The sequence below is a fragment of the Arvicanthis niloticus genome, chromosome 22 (genome assembly GCF_011762505.2).
Source record: "Arvicanthis niloticus isolate mArvNil1 chromosome 22, mArvNil1.pat.X, whole genome shotgun sequence".
NCBI lineage: Eukaryota > Metazoa > Chordata > Mammalia > Rodentia > Muridae > Arvicanthis > Arvicanthis niloticus.
In genome coordinates, this window is record NC_133429.1 from 7,870,486 (window position 1) to 7,891,481 (window position 20,996).

Below are 20,996 nucleotides of genomic sequence, written 5' to 3' on the forward strand. Positions count from 1 at the left end.
GAGTTAAAGACTTGTGTCATTTCTTTGCTTGGACTTGTTGGTAAGATGTGAGCCCCCAGCTTCTGCTCCAGATGCCTGCTGCCTTGGCTCCACCACCATGGATTCAAACACTCTGGAACTGTGAGCCCAGATAAACTCTTCTATTAGTTGCCTTGGTCATAGTGTCGTATTACATCAAGAGAGAAGTAGCTAATACAAATCTCAACTGTGTTGATATATTCACATGCATGAACACACACATATACCTTCCGAAGAAAGCAGCCAAGGGAAAATTTAAAAGAGAAGACAGTTCAAACTGTGAGTATTGGTTGTCTCTGTCAAGGAGGATTTTGAATGATTTATTTATCCTCCTCATCCTTCTCCTCTTTTCTGCTTTTTGTAGACTGAATTTTCTAACCCTATGGGACCTTTATCACTCTGCTGGTGTGCTTTCTCTTGGCAGTGTTTTCTGTCACTCACTGTCTTAGTCCCGGTTTCACTGCTGTGAAGAGACACCATGACCAAGGCACTCTTATAACAATAAGCATTTAATTGGGGCTGGCTTACAGGTTCAGAGGGTGAGTCCATTATCATCATGGTGGGAAGCATGGCAGTGTGCAGATGGACGTGGTGCTGGAGGAGCTGGGAGTTCTATATCTCCATCTGAAGGCAGCCAGGAGGAGGCTCTTTCCACACTGGGTGGAGCTTGAGCAGTAGCAGACCTCAAAGCCCCACCCCCGCAGTGACACACTGTATCTAACAAGGCCACACCTCCAAATAGTGACACTCCATGGGCCAAGCATATTCAAACTACAGTTCATGGTCATTTGATGTTATTACAAAGAATTTTACCTTTGTGAAATATTTGGAGTTAGGCTTTCATTTACCCACTGTGCTATGAAATATGGTCATCAGTAATGGCCACCATTTGATGATGTCCCAGCTCTTAAGGAGTGTGCCACCTGGAAGGAGGAGGAGTCAAATGTATATCTGAAACTTCAGAAGAGAAGCGTTTCTGCAGGATATGGCAATGCCTTCAAACTTTATTTTATAAGTAGCATCTGTTTTCCTTTCTTCTGATCCCATAGGTAGTGAGTACTCTGTGAAAAAAAATTGGGAAGTGTAGAATCTACTAGTAAATGTGTTCGGGGTTATTCCGTAATGTGGAACCCTATTTCAGTTACACAACTCTACAAGATGGGTTAACTGGGGCATCTCAGAGAAAAGAAAACAGAAGTGAAATGGATGGAAGGGATGAGCTTGGGGCCTATGGCTGGCAAAGTGGCAAAGACAGCCAGTGCCAGGTTGACTTCACACCACAGGAGGAAATGTATCAGTATACAGTGTGCAATGTGTTGTTTCCTTCACATACACGAGGGGTCCTCAGGTCTTTGCTTGCTGTGCTCCACCCCTCACTCAACACCCACAACACACTCAATACCTCAGCATGTAGGCTTGAGGTGGACAAGACGACCAGGAAACCATGCAGAGAAATGAAAAGGGCTCTAGAACAGGCACTGAACCATGTGTACAGGGATACCTTCTGCCTGGGTAGAGAGCAGGCAGCATCAGGAAAGAAAACATCGCAGCACTCTCACATAGAGCCAAATCCCACAGACTGAGAACAAAGGAGGTTTTAGGAAGAAAAGAGGGGAGACGGACATCTGCACGAAAGGAGCAGCAGGGATGGAAGAGACAGTATGCTGACTTGGAATATCAGACTGCAGGAGGGATCCGATCTAGAGCCCAGAGCATGCAATGTGTGTATGTGAGAGAGCGCCCCCTCTGCCTCTGTCTCTGCCTCTGCTTCTGTCTCTTTCTCTGCTTCTGTCTCTGTCTCTCTGTTGCTCTCTGTCTCTGTTTCTCTGTGTGTGCGTGTGTGTGTGTGTGTGTGTGTGTGTGTGTGAAATTACAGAAAGGGAGTTTGAGAATAGTGTGAGATTCCTGAAAGTCAGCTAATAAGTGTAAACTTTAGGTACCTGGGAGACTAAATTCATAAATATTAATTTAAAAAATAACTCACATTTTTTTTTTCCCATGAGACTAGAGTCATGGCGGGGGACACGGGATTCGAACCTGGAAAGCAGAGCGCGGGTCGCCCTCTGGCGGCTGGCGCCGAAGCCGTGTGCCACCGCTTGTTCGCTTCACATTTTTTGATGTGGGTTGTTTGTTGTTTTTTATTTTGTTATGTGTGACAATATAAGAACTAAACTTTAGGACGATTCTTGCATTAGAGAATGGGAAAGGGGATGTGTGCTATGGATATGTATTAGGATGGAAGCTACAGGATGACATGGGATATGTGGGATGAACAGCAGGTAGTCCACGGCTGCCCCACGTCCCACCCCCATCCTTACTGAGATGTGAATGACAAACAAAGATGATAGACGTTTAAGGTGTACTCTGTAGTGTTCAATATGTGTATTGTGAATAATTACCATAATCAAGATGATTAATGTGTCTCTCAGCCCGTACATGTGACCTTTCTCCTGCCTGATAAGAGCACTTACAGAAAACTTCCTATGTCCACCATTATTCACGATGGATGCCATCCTGTATGTACATAATGTCTCTAGAACTGTAGAACTCAGTCGTCTGTAACTGTAAGTCTGTGTGCTGAACAATTCCCCGCCCTTGTCTGCACCCAGTCACCATCGTACATGCTGCTGTTACTGTGAGCGTGATTCTTTTTAGAGTCACAAACAAGTGAGACATTCCCCTTAGCACGGTGATACTGTTCAGATTAGCCATTTGTTATAAATGACAAGATCCCCCTCCCCTTTTTTTGGAGTCTGAACAATATTCTCGCTTGGCTATTGCAAATTATGCCTCAATGAATGGGGGCTGGGGGAGTAAATGGATCTTTTAAATAATGACTTTATTTCTTTTTGATAATGATCCAGATGTGGGATTATTGGATCATATGGAACTTCTAATTAGTCATTTTTTGAGGATCTTTGGCATTATTTTCCATAATGGCTACATCAATTTCCCTTCTCATCAGTCGAGTACACTCTTCCTTTTTCCTCCACACCCTTGCTGGTGCTTGCAATCTTTTGTCTTTCTGATAATTGCCACCCTAACAGGCTGGCAGCTCGTTATGGTTTTGATTTGCAGTTTCCCCGACGGCCAATGATGTTGAGTGTCTTCTCACATCCCTGTCCGCCATAGTTGAACATTCAAACCAGCAGTTCAAAGCATGTCCTTTCACTCATCGACACATAACCTTTACCACAACTCCCTAGCTCAATGCGAGATCCAGACAAATAAATAGCAACCCACAGTGACAAGGGCCCAGAAATGTAAAGCCATCGAAGAGGGTAGGGTGGTGGAAACACCTAAGGTAGTTTTGGGAGACCTGGGTGGGTTTCTTGTAGGAACAGGATTTTGTAAGAGAGCTATAGATCTTCAGATGAATAAGGTTTTTTCTAAGGTAGGTGGGGGTAGCCAAGGCAAAGAATGCCATTAGACACAGAAATGCAACAAACTCACACATATATTTTGTATTTCTTTAGTTGAAAAGAATATTTTCCCTCTGCACAAATATAAGACTGAGCTGTCTAGAAGATTGTCCACCAGAACTGCAGAGTACCCGGGAATCCCCCCCCCCGCCCTGTCCCTCCCCCACTTGCAAACACTGGGACTTAAGGGTGGGTGTAGATTCCTGCCTTCTGAACAAACCTAGAAAGTCCCAGTGACAGGTGGTTTATGACTAGAGATTCTCTTCCCAGTGGCATTCATCAGCGTGTCCCCACCCCCGACTTTCCTGGTTTATTCCCCTCCACGCTGGAGCTGAAGCAAACCCCCGGGTGAGAAGAGGCAACCGCATGAATTAGTCAGGGTGCCTGAAGAGGGAGGAGTAGAAACATGCTTCTTGTCTGGGATGGTGGGAGAGAAAGAGAAATCCAAAATGCCCAAACAGAAAGCGACCCTAGGGCAAACAGTGAACCGCAGAGTGGACCAAATAAATGAAAAGAATAAGTGAAATTATATCAGTGAAAATGTGGTCAATACTCCAAAAGCGGGAACTAGGGAAGCTACAGTTGCAGGATGGCTGCTCTCCTTCTCCAGCCTTCCACCTAGGCCGCGGCTCCCTCCTAGCTGCAGCCCTGGTCAAGGCCGGGGGGCGTGCCTGACGGGCGGGGCCGCGTGGAAGGGAGGATTTAAAAAAAACCCTAAAGTAATTGGCATCCCCAGATTCCATTGGCTCTTCGACGGCCCTGCTTTGCATACGCCCGCCCTCTAACTGTTGGTTTGCTGTGGCTCAGCAGGGTTTTGCAGCCGCCTGGCTACAGCGCTTCAGTGCGGGGCGGGAGCTCAGAGAACCGCGGCCCGGAGCCGGGAGCCGGGGGAGCCCGCTGCCGGCCGAGCTGCGGCGGCCGTATTTAGGGCGATCTAGGTCCTATCGACACTGTGGCCGGCGCTCGGAGGCTTCTGTATCCGCCCGGTCCTAGGGAGGAGAGGACCAGACACTTTTATTTTGGATGAAAGGCTCGGGTCCTGGCGGGAGCTTCTTCCCGGCCTGGCTCGCGGCTCAGTGAGCCCTAGCTCTGGCCCCGACTCCAGAAGATGACTTCAGGTTCCGCCGTGTATCTACCAGTGGCTCGGGGAGGCCGGCGAAAGTAGTGACACTTGGTGGTAACGCCAGGTGGGAAAGTGAGCTTAGGCGACGAGGAGCCCCACTGTCCCCGAGGACCCCAGTGCCCACAGCTTCTTTCCTTCCCTTCCCCTCGGCTCCACCACGGCTGCAGCATGAAGTGGCGCAGCGATGGCCAGGAGAGGTAAGAAGCCGGTGGTGCGAACGCTGGAAGATCTGACGCTGGACTCGGGTTATGGTGGCGCGGCGGACTCTGTGCGCTCCTCCAACTTGTCTCTGTGCTGTTCTGACTCGCACCCGGCGTCCCCGTATGGCGGGAGCTGCTGGCCGCCTCTAGCTGACTCCATGCACAGCCGGCACAACAGCTTTGACACTGTCAACACTGCCCTGGTGGAGGACTCCGAGGGGCTGGACTGTGCCGGTCAGCACTGCTCGCGGCTGCTGCCGGACCTCGACGAGGTCCCCTGGACCCTCCAAGAACTGGAGTTGCTGCTGCTGCGCTCGCGGGATCCCCGGGCAGGCCCAGCGGTCCCCGGCAGCCTGCCCAAGGACGCGCTGGCCAAGCTCTCCATGCTGGTAAGCCGGGCTCTGGTGCGCATCGCTAAAGAGGCGCAGCGCCTGAGCCTGCGCTTCGCCAAGTGCACCAAGTACGAGATCCAGAGTGCCATGGAGATCGTGCTGTCCTGGGGCCTGGCAGCTCACTGCACCGCTGCCGCTCTGGCCGCGCTGTCCCTCTATAACATGAGCAGCGCTGGCGGCGACCGCTTGGGCCGTGGCAAGTCGGCTCGCTGCGGCCTCACCTTCTCCGTGGGCCGCGTGTACCGCTGGATGGTGGACAGCCGCGTGGCGCTGCGCATCCACGAGCATGCCGCCATCTACCTGACCGCCTGTATGGAGAGTCTCTTCCGGGACATCTACTCGCGGGTGTTGGCCTCCGGGCTACCTCGTAGCTGTAGCGGTCCCGGCCCTGGCTCTAGCTCCGGTTCTGGCCCAGGCCCCGGCTCAGGCCCGGGAGCCCCTGCAGCGGATAAAGAGCGCGAGACGCCGGGAGGGGGAGCGGCGAGCGGTGGCCCTTGCAGCGCAGCCAGCAGCGCCAGCGGGGGCAGTAGTTGTTGCGCCCCGCCAGCCACGGCGGCGACCATAGTCCCGCCAGCCACAGCCACCGCTGCCGCCGCCGCCAACCATCATCACCACCACCACACGCTTCACGAAGCGCCCAAATTCACCGTGGAGACCCTGGAGCACACGGTCAACAACGACTCGGAAATCTGGGGGCTCTTGCAGCCCTACCAGCACCTCATCTGTGGGAAGAACGCTAGCGGTAAGTGGCTGTACGGATGCCTTCCTTCTCCCTCCCAACTCCGTCAACTCCGGGCTCAAGTTTGCCTCTTGTTCCCCTCCCGCGTCTCTCTGGCCACCCGCGCTCTCCACGGGCTTAGAGGTAGGGGCCAGGATGGAGAAAGCCAGGTACCGGTAGGTTCACTCCTGAGCTTGGGATCCGCGTGGTTGACACTGGTAGTAATGGTCCCAGGGCACACAGGGTTCCGCCCCCTTTGTGCAAGGCCGGGAGGTGGCAGCCTCCTGCAAGGCGGGGGCAAAATCCAACACCCTTTTATTTTACATGTAACTTAGTATGTTATTTTACTCGGACTCCAGACTAGGCTCCAGACGTTTGAGGTTCGTGCATATCTTCTAGAACCCTGTTGTGATCTTTAAGGGGCCACATTCCAGAGCCCATGAGTTGGGCTAAGATCTGGGGAAGGCAGGTTCACTTGTCTGCCATGCAGTTCTCTCGCTTGCCCCAGGCCCTCTGGGGTCGCTGTGGGTGCGCTAGGAAGGCCTGGCTGGCGGCCTGGAAGGTGGAAGGATAGAGCTGGGTGGGTCTAAAGATGTTTGTTCATGGTGGTGGTGGTGGTGATTATTGTGGTGGTGGTGATGGTGGTGGTGATGGAGCTGCGACACTGCACAGCACCAAGTTTTCCTAACAGTTCATGAGCACCTGAACCCAGAGCTAGGGGTTTAGGGTGGGATGATGTGGAGGGTGGCATAGTGTCGGGCAAGGCCAAAGATTCCAGACTCTGGCGGGCGATTTACATCTGTCACTTGACTGAAGAAGAGTCACTAGGGACCTGGGCCAGAGGGACAGGTCCTTTTTCTGGAGTTCTAAAATCCCCTCACTGCGCCCCACTGGAGGGCGCCGGGTGGATTTGAACCTGGGGTCCTGGCTGCCCATGGGGTGGTGCTGGGCGCTTGCTTTCCGGGGCTCGCACTGGCGGGTCCCCGTCTGTGAAAGCCTGAGCTAGACGCTTCAAAGCTTCAATTTTCCACAGGAAATGGTAGAAGAGTAACTGGAGACTCTAAAAGCGAAATAAAACTTTGTTACATATTCCAGGCGGTTTGGCCCGAGGTTGCGTGGTCGGAGGGAAAAGGCAGCCTTTCTGGGTAGATTTCATTCATGTCACAGCCTGTCTGTTTCCTCCAAGCCAAAGGAAAGATGTGTCTGGCCTGGCTCGGCCTCTGGGGTGCCAAGAGTGTGCATGTGGGTGTGCCCACGCATGTGTGTGCAAGTGCCTTGTGAGTGTGCGAAGGAGCGAACCAGCAGCTTCTGAGGTATAAGGCTCCAGCTTTAACTGTTTGTAAATTTACCCTAGTGGACTTTCAGACTGAATCCCTTCACCTGGATGCAATCATTGTGGGGGAGGGGAAGAAAAGAGCAAAGCTTGTGTGTGTGTGTGTGTGTGTGTGTGTGTGTGTGTGTGTGTGTGTGTGTGTTGGGGGAAGGGCTAGGATCAGCTTGTATCCCAGAGACTCTTCTGCAATCTCTTTGCCAAAGCCCATCCCCCCCCCACCCCCTGTTGCCCTAAGGCATACTTCCCAGAGGATACCAACCAACATGTACAGACCTGCACAGACACAGGTTTGTGCTGCAAGTACACAGGACATCCTTCTGAGAATGAAAACATCTGGTGACAGAGCATGAGGCTTCCTGTGTGCTTTTTCAGAATGGGGGATCCACCTGCAACCCCCCTAGTTTTGAATTATTCTTTGTTTGGAAGCACACCCTCAACCCAAAAGCACAGACCAGCTTACTGTTCTCCCTATTGTAGACTCCCAGTGCCTCCACTGCAGTCACCCCCTTAGCCCAAGTTATCTCAGCACTACAACTTTTTATCTTCCTCTTGGGGTTCTTTTGCCCCCCCCATTTTACTTTTACAGGGATCCCCACCCCCTTCCCCACTCCCTTTCCCACCCCTTTCCCCACCCCAAGGAAGCTCTAGTCTGCCAACACCAGCATCCTATTCCCTCAGTCTGCATTCTCTTGAACTGAGAGATTTGGGGTGACTTTTCCATGCCTCTGTCCACTTGTCTACAGAACGCAGGTTTTAACACACAGTGTACCCTCAGCTCCTCCCGGAGCTCTCTTAGTTGGCAATCTTTTTTCAAATAGAAAAAGATTGCTTTTAGGATTTTTAGCCTCTTGTAAAGACAGCATTTGTGTTTATCCCTTTTGGAGTAAGGCTAATTTAAGGGAAGAGAAAACCACAGGGCTGGTTTCAGGCAAGGCAAGTGAGCAGTGGTTGGGCCTTGAAGCCATCACAGACTTCCACACACCACACAGCTTAACTCCTGGGACTCGGGGCTCTTCCTGAAGCCTTTTCTGGCTCAAGACACACTGTTATTTTATCCTGATCTCTTCATTTCTCTACGGGCTTGTTCAAAAATGGCTGGGCACGCATACAGAAGAGCTATGGAATGAGTGAGGAATGTCTCAGGCATCCAAACATACACTAAACACCAAGCCTGCTTCTTCAACTGTTTTACACAGCAGTCTTTCTGACCTGCAAGCCTTCCTGAGGACCACACACCTTCCATAATGGATTTTCCCCTCTTTTAACTCAGTAACATCACTAATTTATTCATTTGTGCATTCATCTCTTCTTCAATATTTATTGAACGGGTTTTAAATGCCAGGGACTGAGTAGGCACTGGGTAAAAGGCGATGACAGCCAACATGTTCCCAAGATCACTTTATACATCGGAACTCAGTGTGCCTTTTGTCTAGCACAACTGTCATGCTGGGGATGTGGCTCAGTTGGTAGAGTGCTTGCCAAGCATGCACAAGGCTCCAGGTTCAATCCCCGGCACTGAATAAACAACCCAGTCATGTAATACTAGCATGCAGAAGTGGAGGGAGAAAAGTGAGAAGTTCAGGGCCATTCTTGGCTATGTAGCGAAGTTTGAGGCCAGTCTGGGTTACATAAGACCTTGTCTCAACAAACAAACAAAGAAAGAAACAAAACCCAAAATACTACTGTCATCTCCTTTATACAGTGCAAGAAACTGAGGCACAAATGGAGCTTTTTGGGGAGGGGAGGGAGCATTTGGTTTTTTATTGCTCGTTTGAACGCAGATGGCCTGCTTCATCAGTCATACTCCCAGCACTGTACCTGTAACTTCAGGTATTCCCTGCCTTCAGGCCATCTTACTTCATTGTCTACACAGCTGAGCACAGACCTCATACAATTTTCTGTTCTTTGTGTTTCTATTTATCCACCTTTTATACCTGACGATCTAAACTGCAGGGGGTACCTAACACCCAGCTAGAACTTACCTGATGCCTGTTGAATTGAGCAAGTTGTTGTACTGTATTGCTCAAAGATGTCCTTAAAGAAGCTAACTGCCTTTTGAGCTTCTTGAATTTCATTTTTAATTTTTAATGTGTGTGTGTGTGTGTGTGTGTGTGTGTGTGTGCAGGTGTTCATGCACACATGGGTGCTCAGGTGGAGATCAGTGTGAATGAAAAAAGTAAAAAATTGACTGCACCTAGGTATGGTGGAGGAGAAGGTTTATTGTAGATATGAGGTAGAGCGTAATCAGAGCAGAGACATCTGGGAGAGCCTAGAGTGAACATGATTCTGAGTCAGGCCATGTAAGGAGGGCAGGGAGGGGAGATCCAGGAGACCAAACGAGGAAAAGGGAGAGGATAACGTCTTCAGTGGAGATGCCTAGACAGATGTAGCAGGCCAGGCCTGGGAGATGAGTGCCAGCATCCCTCCCTTTATTATAAAGTCATGGAAGTAGGAGGGGCAAGGTAGGAGTAAGGGTGCATGCTCTTTTGACTGCTTCCTGCTGCCTGGGGAAAGGGCAGCCCAACCCAGTGCTGGAGAAGTTTAGGGTGGGGGCAGGGTATGCCAGCCATACCCCATAAAGGTAGGGGCCCGAGGTCTGCTGGGAGAACCTGGCTGCCAGGTCCACTTTGATGTGTTAAATAGGCACCTCAGTTGGCCGTTTTCCAGGGTTTGAGACCTAACACCCCCGTCCTCCACATTTTTGATAATAAATGATAAAGGGTCTTGAAATCTTTTCTTTGACTACTTCCTGCTGACATTGGCGTGTCGTTGGTGAGAACCCAAGAAAGCTGGAGCGATGGCCACGGCTGGGAATAGAAAGAAGGACATGAAGGCCCTTTGCTCTCCTGGCTCTGTGGACCATCTTGGGCAAGCGAAGTATAGGCCGCTTTGAAGCGGTTTGGAGCTGGATGACCCGGGGCTAGCGGCTTTGGAGCCCTCTAGGATGCAGATTCTGAGGGGACACCTGGGTCTGACTAGTTTGAAGCAGTATTCAGTCTAACATGGTGGAGGTCAGAAGACACTCATGGGAGTCAGGTCACTCTTCCCACCATGTAGTTTCTGCGGATCAAGTCCAGGTCCATAGGTTTGGTGGCAAGCGCCTCTACCTCCTGAGCCGTCTTGCCAACACTTGAATCCTCTTTTGAAAGGTTTTTCAACTTTGCCCCACACATACTGACAGTTTTACAGTTGTTCTCCTTTAGATTTAGATACCAAACTGCCAAGGCTGGGAAATCAGGAAACTCTAGTGGGACTGAGTTCGGGAAACAAGGAGCACAGTGGGGCTAGCATCCACCGAGCAGATATAGGGTTCATCATTATCTGAGCGGGGCTTGAGTCCAGCTGGGCAGGGCTTCAATCCCAGCATCATCTGGTCAGGGCTTGGGTCCCAGCATTAGCTGGGTGTGGCTTGGGTCCCAGCATTAGCTGGGCGGGGCTTGGGTTTCCAACTCAGCAGAGCTCTGGAGCATGACCTTTGTTTTGTGATGCTATACAACTCTTCAGGCCTGGGTTTTCTTGTGTTCATTTTTAAATTAGGTGTTTTAAAAGCCTGGGCAGCATGGAAGAGACTCCAAAGGACTGATGGAGTTTTTGTAGGGTGCGAACTTTTGACTCCATCCATTCCACTAACACTGAAAACAAGAAGAGGGCTAAGGCTTTTGTCGTGTCTTAGTCACTGTATCTTGAGTGCCTTCAGAACTAGTCGTTTTCTGCTCAGTCTTGAAGGCCTGCTTCCCCAGTGACCTGTCCTCCTCCTTAAGAGGATGTGCTCCTTCTCAGCCCCTGTTCATCCCATGTCTTCCTCCTAGCTCCCCTTCTGAGTGCCTGGCACACCGTACATACCTTCTATAGCTTGCTGACTAAATGAATATCGTCAGATCATCAGTCTTTACGGTGTCAAATGTAGTCTCTGTAGGGCAGTTGCTATGACATCAGACTACAGAGTCACAGCTCTTGGATTTGGATTCCAAGGCTGCCATTTGTCTGTTCTTCAGAGTTCCAGAGACAGCCCTCAGCTGTAAAATGAAGTTCATAATTATGAGATTCTTTGTCCTAGGGATATCAGCCTGGTGCCTGGTAGGGGCTAAAATGATGGTGGCAGCTGTGGTGATAATCTGGTATTGTAGTAACTCCCTTCTCTGTCACACTAGATCAATGTCCCCATATGTTCACTGTGAAGGAGGCCTGTGGGGTACAACACCTCAATTGGGTTGTGTGTGTGTGTGTGTGTGTGTGTGTGTGTGTGTGTGTGTGTGTGGATTAAATAGTTCAGTGTTATCTACTTCAGGAACTGACCTGTGAGCATGGTCACCGGAAGGTTGTTGTGGCCAAAGGGGAAAAGATGATTTTATTTCATATTTTAATAATAATAATGTCTTTAGTGAAGGTGCACCTTCACTAAACTTTCTGAGTGATAGAAATGTCCCATATGCTAATAGAAGTATCTATTGATATTGCCCAAATACATCTCATCATGAAATCCAGCTTTGTGCATTTCTCTGTATTGTAGGATATCTTTCAAGGGGAAAAAGGCATGCCCCCGACAAAAGCCACAGGTATCCTTGTAGAAAACTTTGTTATGCATGCAGAAAAAAATGTTCAAGGAAGGCTGGAAGAGGCAGTGTAGTTTGGCCAAAGCAGGAAGGAATTTTCTGCTAAGAAGCATCAAGTCTCTACTGTCGGTCCCTCAGTCTTCTAGCAGGTGAACTGTTGTGATGAATTTTTGCTTTGGGATCTGTATGATGAGGATCACATAAAAGAATAACACACATTAAAAAAAACTGAAGGAAATGCACACCTACCATGGAGAGCAATTGCAGGATTAGACCAGATCTGCTCTGTGACAGTGCCAGCCTCATACAGGCACGTCCTAATAACAGCTTCCTTTTCAAGTAGATTGTTCCAGCTGGTGATAGCAATACTTTGGGGGTTCTGCATAGTCTCCTTCCTTTCAGGGATTCCCCAGTCACTTTATAGACATTAATTAGTGTGAGCCTTTGTGTCAGCATAGCTGGTGAGGTGGGTTGGCTGGCTCACAGGTCTTTGCTTTTTAGTTGCCCTACGGACTCTGAGTCTGTACTGGCTCAGCAGTTTTCCCATCGTGGGTCTCGTTGTCCCCTTCTCTGCTGTGATGTGTCTCTGCTGGACAAAATGTCCCAGGAGGAACTCAGTGTCTTCAGGGAGGTAGCAAAGCTGTCTCAGGAGCCCCACTGAGTGGTGCCTTTGGTCTCAGTGTACATTTTTAATTAACTGTCTCTTTATAAATTAAAACCTGGAATTTGGGTCAGTAGTGGGTTATTTGGCTTTTTGTGCAGGAGTCAGTTCCTGGTTGGGGTGTTTGCAAGTGTGTGTTTCATGAAATATCATCATAATAATGACCCAATAAACCAGTGAGGGGTCAGTTGGGGGCTTGAGGTCGGTCATAGGTGAGGTGCTGATGGCCTCTGAGGTGGAAGAAAACTCCCAACTCTCCCTCTGTTGTTACCTGCAGCCTCAAGCCAGATGAAAAGCTCGGTTATAAATCATCTGACTATCATTCACTGAATCTACTCTGGGGTCACACATCCCTGCCCGCTCTGGGTTTCCATTCTGTAAAATAGGTGTCTACTGTAGGAAAAACAGCTGCACGCACAGCGTTCATTACAGACCAGGCACTGTTTTTAATGACTTCTACATATTACCATTGTTACGGTCACATCTTTCCAAATCTCAGCAGAAAGTAATTGTACTTTTAACCTCTGATTGGGTGAAATGTGGGTTGGAGGAGTCGGGAGCACCATTTAGAGGGTGAGCCCTGACTGGGTGGCTCTGTGTGTCTTCAGTGTGTAGCCTGTAAGCACTTCCTTTGCATTCATCCAGCCAACAGACTGAGGAAGCCCGACAAGATGAGGGGTCTTAAGAAAGCTGCTTACAGAACAAGTCTCTGGGTTCATGTGTCACTAGCCATATCTAGCCACATTTGCCTTGTTACCAAGCGTCCACATGCTTGTCGTCACATAATTTTCTCTCCTCTCTGAACATTGCTCCAGACTCAGTATTCCAGAACGTTGAATGATGCTCAGTCCCCTTCACTGCATCTAATGGGACGACTCATGGCTTAGGCACCTGTTAGTGACAAGTTCCCTTCACACACCATATTGCAACAGGCTAGGATAACCACAGAGAAACTTCCTTTTAGTAAAGGGACTGGTAAGAGACCCACGGCAGGCACTGGTCCTTAGTGGTCATGAGACCTTGTCAATCGAGCCCTGTGTGCATGGCCATGGATGGCATTTTTGGATTAGGCCTATGTTCTGCTCTCTGGGAAGAACTTGCTGCTCCACTGTTCCTCCCACTCCCTGCTCTCTCCAGTAGGAGGATTTTCTTTCGCCTTTATTCTTGGCCACACCTGAAGTGGGTCTTGCAAGGCACCGTGTCTTTAAAGGCTCAAAATCTTTTCTAGCATAGTTCCTTTGCTTGAACTTTTAAGCATGAGGGATTAATTCAGGGCTCTAACAATAAGAACTCTAAAACCCAAGCTTAGCAATTTTTGCCAGAGCAGTTTAGTGGGATTGTCATCTATGCCATTGTATTAGCAAGCTTTGAGTCACTATGCTGAAATACATGAAGCAACTAAATTTACAAAGAAAAAAGGTTTCTTTAACTCATGCAAGGTCATGGTACTGGTATCTCCTCTCTTCTGTCAAGAACTCTATGAAAACTGCAATTGCATGTGTCAATAATTAAAGTTCCTGTTGGAGTGGGACTCCAACAGGAACTTGAAGCCAAGGATAGACGGCCAGGTGGAACTAAACTTGGGCTTTTAAAAATCCTTCTATGGTGAACTACCAAAGAGTCAGTCAGCTACCTTCCAAAGGCACACCCATAGTGACTCAAAGCCCTTCAACTAGGCCCCATCTTTCGGAAGCGCCATCTTGGGAATCAAGATTTTAATTGAAATGAACCCTTGATGAATGCTCAAACCACGCCCAGCAGACATCGAGAGTGTTAGCATTCACACTCAGAGTCGTTATCTAGACCAGATTTTATAGCCTGGATTATGCTTCGCCTCCTTATCCACCTACTTCTCTTTCTTTCTCAAGTTCATGACAAACACATTGAAGCTATTAGGCTTATGTGGAGGTTTGCAACCCTCATCTTGCATTTACTTTGCTTACAAGTCTTCTTCATCTTTTCCCTTATTGTTTGAGGCTCTAGAGATTGTTGTCTTTTTCAGCTCTTCCACTATTCCGTTCTCATTTGACTTGCAAACTGGCTTATGTGTGCCTCAGCTGATAATCACTAAACCCGGTTAGAGCTAATCACTACATTCTATTACCATTATCTCTCCTGAACTCTTTCTACAGAGCCACAGCTCATTGGGCATTAGTCCTGATGTCTAAATTACCACAAGTGACAGTTGAACCGCCACGTAACTCGGGCTTTCAGTGTTCTGCCTTCTAATAATGTCACCTATGTTAAGCGCCTCACTTCTGGGAACAATGTCTGTGTTGGTTAGAGCAAGACCAACTCATGTATCAGGTAAATCCTGATATCTTAGGGGGAGAACACACTCAACTTGTTTTCCAGGCTGGGAGTGTAGCTCGGTGGTCGAGCATTTGCCTAGGGCACACAATACCTTTGATCTGTAGCACTGCAAAAACCAACAGTAAATTTTCTGTTTCATGTGAAGTCTAGCTAATGACAGGAGTAAGAACGGCAGAGTTGTCATGTGGGAGGGACCATTCTGGCTACGAACATATCAATCCCTTCTCTATTCCATTGACTACTGTTCTCACACATGGTCTCAACTAGATACAAAGAAACTGAGGATAAAGGCTTCTTGATAGGTAGCTAATGACTCTAACCCATCTCTACACTCTCGAGGGGCATAAGCTCTTTAAATACCTACCCAGGTCAACACCTGTAGTTAGTATTATTACCAAGCCTATTTGCAGAAGGGGAAGTTGAGGAACAGAAACTTTAGTGACCTAAGGTGACATGGCTTGCAAGTGGCCAGACTGCATTGCATGCCACTCTCTCTGAACTTCCCTACCTGCCTGTCTGCTTGTGGGTCCCGCTCCCTAAAAGGACAGCCTTGTCTGTCCTCAGTGGGAGAGCATGTGCCTAGTGACTTGATGCAGGTGGGTGGGACAGGGGGTTGGCACAGAATTCTGTGTTGGGGAAACTAAGGCCCAAATTCTGTCCCTATAAGCCAGGTGATGCTGATTGAGTCAGTGAACCTTTTATAGTTGTAATTTCCACACCTATTTGAGGAGAAGAGTTGTAGTCCGCCATCAGAGGTTTTTGGGAGGGTTGAGAAAGTTCCTTCATGTTTAAGTAAAATAGTGTTGGGCGCCATAATAAATCCTCAGTGTAGTGGCTATTATGTTTAGGTGGTAATGTGGTCGTACTCTGCTGACTCCCAAATCTTTGCTCTGAAGATCTTCTCTCAGAACCCCACCTCACTGGGTGAAAAATTTTAAATAGTGTGAAAGTAACCCAACATCTGGGATTTAAGCACGTACTGACCATGGGGTATAGGGTAAGTTACCTAACCTCTCCATGACTGTCTCTCTTCTTCCGTGAAGCCTAGTCCCTAAGGCTGTTGGGAGGTGCCTGGCATGCAGGAATTGGTGACTTTATTCTGTTCCTATGGCTGTCTCCACAAGTAAGACATTAGGCAACACAGTCCCCTCCTTCCTGGTGCTTGTGGGTTTGTGACAAATCCCATCGTGGCTCTTGTCACAATATGGAGATGCACTTAGCTGGGAGTTTCTGCTGAAGTTGTTGGAATGTTTGGAAGCACAGGGTGGGCGTGGCCTTTGTGAAGGATGTGAGGCTTTAGTTAGGCTTAAGCAAGGCTGGTTTGGTGGAGAGAGTGCTCTGTAGATGTAAATAGTGCAAAAGGCCTGTGGCAGAGGAGTGCCTTGTGGGAAGGAAGGGGAGCTTGTATGGCTGGAGTGGGAGAAGAGAGGATTGAATGGACACAGGTGAAGATTAGACCAAGCATCTGCCAAATTAAGTCTCTTCTGAGGGGTCTCTTGAAAGCCTCAAAACCAGTGTGTGTGTATCTCTTCTTATGTATGCGTGTCTATGTAAGGGTCCACATGTGTGCACATACTTATGGAGCCCAGAGGTTGATGTCTGGTGTCTTCATGATTATCTGGCTTATTTTTTGAGGCAGGGTCTCTCACTGAACCTGGAGTGCACTGATCCAGCTAGGCTGGCTCCAGCAGACCCCGTGTCTGAGCCTGTTTCAGTGACTTCAGTGCTTGTATTACAGACAGCACCATACCTGGCCTTTTAATGTGCGTTCTGAGGATCTGAACTCAGGTCTTGATGCTTGTGTTGCAAATACTCCACTCTCGGATAGCACTTTAGAAGGGAGAGTCCATGATTAAATCTGTGTTGTAAACAGCTTGTGTTAGTCACAGTGTAGAGAATGGGCTGGAACAAAAGGTTGAAAGCTGGAAGAGTCATTAGATACTACCATCCTCCCATCTGATAGGAGGAGAGTCTGAGGAGACAAGGCCTTTAGGCCCATGCCCCATGCCCTAAGTTGGTAAGACAATCGACAGCAATCTGAAGAACCTCAGACTGCCTTCCGCTCTCCTCATCCCAAGGAAGCTTATGGTTCCAGTGTTAATGGAGAAACTGAGGCCAGGGTGAGACATGGGCTTGGCCAAGCCCACTAAGCAGAGCTGGAACCAGAATTCCATGTACCCTGATTCTTAATCCACCTCTCATCCATTGTCTCCTGGGAAGGAGACCACCATCTCTTTTCTCCTGATCACTTCTGGAGAGCCGAGCCTGTGATACAGGTGTAATGTGTGTGTTGGGGGAATGAATTTCCATCCCCAGTGGCATTTTCCATTTTGCTTTCCATCCCACAATGGATGTGGAGTAAGCAGAGGTCCTGGTAGATGTCTGCTGAGGCAACTGGAGTAATTACTGTGAAGATCCGGTGTGCTGGATGCAGAGTGGAATGAACCTCTCTCAGCACTCGTCAGGGTGGCTGCCAGGAAAAGGGACTGAAATCCTTCAAGAGCCGTGACTACCTTAGAGGCAGAGGTCATATGGATTAACTGGTTTTCTTTGGGTGGTGTGCCTTCTTGTTTGTCCCTGATCCAGCAGATGGTACCACCCAGGTAGTTGGGGTGAACGTAGGGCACATCTGCATGACTCACGACTTCTCTTTTCCTTGATGTCTCTAGGAAGTTAAACTGCTGAGAGCCAGTCAGGGAGAGCCAGCCATTCCCTCTTTTGATCTCCAGCCCTTACCATCTCAGTGTTTGGTTTGCCAACCCTGAGAGGTCCTGACCTGAGCCAAGACAGACTTGCCTCTTGCAGGTCAGGGTGGGTTCAGTTTTTTCTGTATATGGAAATTGTGCCTGTGGTTATGGCTACTGAGGTGAGGTCCACAGAGCCACGTGAGTTTGATGTGGATCAGACCATTTGGATTAGGAAGTAGGCCTAGGCCAGTGGCTGAGAGAAGAGCAGTGTTGGGTGTGATGCAGGCCACTGCATGGGACTTTCAAGGGCTACTCTTTGTCAGCTTCCTACCTGGGTCACGGTGGCGACAAAGGCCCCCAGGAAGCCTGCCAGCGAGGGTGTGGCAAAGATGTGACTCCGTAAGATACTGATTCCTGTGTCCAAAGAGCAACGAGGCGAGAAGGGCCGGGAATGTCTGCCCCTCATCAGCTCTGGTCCTTGTCCCTTCCTATCTTGCTCTGCCCCTGCTTCTGTCTTTCACAGACCCCATTTTGGGACTCAATATGGACTACTTGTCAGACGTTCAGACATCAGAGGGTGATGCTTTTTTTTTGACAGACATGGATGATATTCAGTACAGATTAGGATCCTTGGGAGATTCAGATGGAAATCCCAAGCACAGAAATCTCTTAAAAGTCAGGAAGTGAAGCCACCACCTGTATGGGAGAGAGAGTAGAATAAAGAGGCCCAGGAACCAAGCTCTTCCTAGAGTGAGGTAGGGGCAGAGAAGGGAACCAACGAGGGAAAGCAGTGAAAACAGCTCATGAGAAGTCTGAGTGGTCCATGGGTCAGCAGAAGGTTGGGAGGGAAAAGGCACGTGGCGGCAGATGACACTGAGGTCCCACAGCCTGGGAGCGTGTCTGCTCGCTGCTTACAGGCTTCTTTAGACTTGAGGAAGAAGCAGAAGCTGAGTGCCCACCAGATCCACATCATCTCATGAACCAAAAGATGCTCTTCGTACTTCCCCAGAGGATGGAGGGAGCGAGCCCTCTGTATGTCACCTGTGAGGTTTGCTCTACGGGCTTCATCACTCTCAAGCTCCATAAAGGATCTTATGGACTTCGGGGGTGGGGAGAGGTAAAGAATCCCCCATCCCATACCCTGCACACTCCCTGAGCAGGCTTACTCCTCTCTCATATATTTTATTGTCACTGGGCAGGTTGTACAGATGCTCAGTTTGAAAGCATTGGCCTCTAATATCCCAGAGGCTCTGGACACCTAAGCTGAAAACCCCAGAGCATGATGCTGAGGCTCCCAGAAGCAACTGGGCCACAGGGTTTGGGGGCAAGGGAGAGGTAGATTCTGAGCTTGGAACCCTTTGACAGAGCTCCAGATGCAGGAAAAAAAAAAGAAAGAAATGGAAGACACCCATTATTGGAACTTATTCGAGCTGGTGGCTTCAAATAGCTAGATGCTTCAAAGTAGGAGGCACTCTCTGGTCCTTGGGGATTCAGCTTTTTATTGATGCAGAGAAGGAAAGTGTCCCCTTCTGTGCCACATCCATATGCCCCAGGTGGCACTTCTGATTCCAGGGAGCATAGGTAGAGCTCATCAAAGTCATCTCTGAAGCAAAAATAGCCCTGTCCATCCAGACGCTTCTCCACCTCGCAAGTCAACGTGCCTGCTGTCATCTGTCAGGGCCAGCAGCAGCATCTGTGCTTCTGAGAGGGCCATCTTTAAAAACTGGCTTGCTTCTGGAACTCTGAGAGGTTGGCTTTTCATCCAAAGAAGTTTTGTGACTGAACAGACAGGATCAGTCCTGATTCCCAGACCCTGATGTAAGCAAACAGGGACTTGAGGCCATTGAGACTTGGAGGGCAAATAAGTTATTTAGTCAAAGAACTGCCTGATCTGGTTGGTTTTTACCGCTGTCAGCCTGTGGTTAGATAGTCTGTGTTCGGTCTCGACACTGTCCTTTGCCAGCTGTACCGTGTTGGGAAGGTTTTCTTGAAGATGTAGTTTCTTTGCTTGGCAGTGCGGACACCTCATTTGTTTGTAAACACTTAGTAAGCAGCCTTGAGTGCTTAGTAGATGCCCAAGAGTATCACAACACTTACAAGTTTAAACTAGTAATTAAGATCTACTGGCAACCTTCCTCTCACTACTACAGCATGTGGCACACAGTAGGCACGTAACTATATATTTTTAGTGAATGAATGTGGCTATAGCGTGCACACTCAATGAAACAGGGATTTGTTTAATACACTGCTGTCTCCCCAGCACCTTGAGGAGTGCCGACTTAAGTCTTTGGGGCCTCGTTAATGGCTAAATCAAGAACCTTCTGCTCGCCATGGCCTAATTGGCTGGCTGGGTTCTGCCTCTGTGTTTCTGAATTCTCAGCCCTGAAAAACACCGTACTTCAGAACATGTTTCTTTTTGAGGAGCAGAAAGAGAGGAGCAGGCATTATTTCTTTGTACCTACTCTCCGAGTGCGAGATGACAGCATACTGTAATTCAGAATCAGCTGCCATGTCAGTACGGTAGCTTGGATCTTTGAGCTGAGGAAAGCCCCCTGAAGCCCATGCCTTCATGCAGTCTGGACAGCAGCTGGAGTTTCTAAACTAGACACTTGGGAACTGAGGGCATTTATAGACTAACCTGGGGTCACAGCTACTAGCACATGAGTATCGTAGGTAAAGAAGATGCTGAAATTGAGAGACTGAAAGTAATTATAGCCCAACCAAGTGTGGTACTCACCCCTCTAAATCCCCAAAGTTTGGTATCTCCATGATGCAATGTGCCTTGTGGGGCAAAAAGCAACACGATATTGTCCTCTGTCCTTACCTGTGATCTTCTTCAGTGGGCCACGATATGCCAACCTCTGCTGAGTACTCTCTCACCCCCATCTCATTTAATCCCTCTGGCATCACCAAGGAAGCCAGTGTTATTGCTTCACTGCACAGCCTAGAAAACTCAGACCAGCTGCTATCTAGGCTCAAAGTTAAACAGTGAGGACTCTGGAACTGGGTGCCACCTTGGCCACCTAGCCCACTGTCCCCACACCCTGCTGTGAACATTGTTGGAAGCTTATTACAAGGCTTCACTACAACATGGTCAATATTCTTTGCGGGGAGAAGGCCTTTGAGACAGAGTTTCAGTGTATACCTCTAGCTAGCCTGGAATTTGCTGTGTAGACTAGGGTGGTCTTGAACTCAGGGAGATCCACTTCCATGCACCACCACACCTGACTTATAATCAGCACCCTTAAATGCTCTGTTGCTATGAGACACAGCCCTAGAGCAGCAATTCAACCCCATAAAGTGGAATGGGGGGCAGCCATTAGGCAAACTGTCAATTAACTTAATCAGATAGGGGATGTAGAATTATAAAGAAAGCAGCCATTTTATCCATCCTTTCCTTTGGGACTCCTCGTTTGTGGTCTCGTTCTCTCTGGTGTTCCTTCTGATATAGTGATTCTCGACCTTCGCAATGCCCTGACCCCAACACAGTTCCTCCTGTTGTGGTGGCGCCCAACCACAGCATTATTTCTTTACTCCACCATAACTATAATTTTGCTTCTATTAAGTGCCATAATG

The 20,996-nt window shown here is 48.8% G+C and overlaps 1 protein-coding gene across 3 annotated transcripts in view; it reads left to right on the top strand.

The window, feature by feature from the left end:
* Positions 1-4,280: 4,280 nt before the first annotated feature.
* Positions 4,281-20,996, top strand: part of Abtb3 (ankyrin repeat and BTB domain containing 3) — a 269,392-nt gene continuing 252,676 nt past the window's right edge. For 2 of the 3 annotated variants that reach the window (XM_076919806.1, XM_076919805.1), the window contains exon 1: positions 4,599-5,897. In XM_076919806.1, the coding sequence (XP_076775921.1) occupies positions 4,748-5,897 (1,150 nt within the window). In that variant the 5' untranslated portion in view covers positions 4,599-4,747. Of the gene's footprint in view, positions 5,898-20,996 lie in introns of all 3 variants that reach the window. The other variant, XM_076919804.1, reaches the window with a different exon arrangement.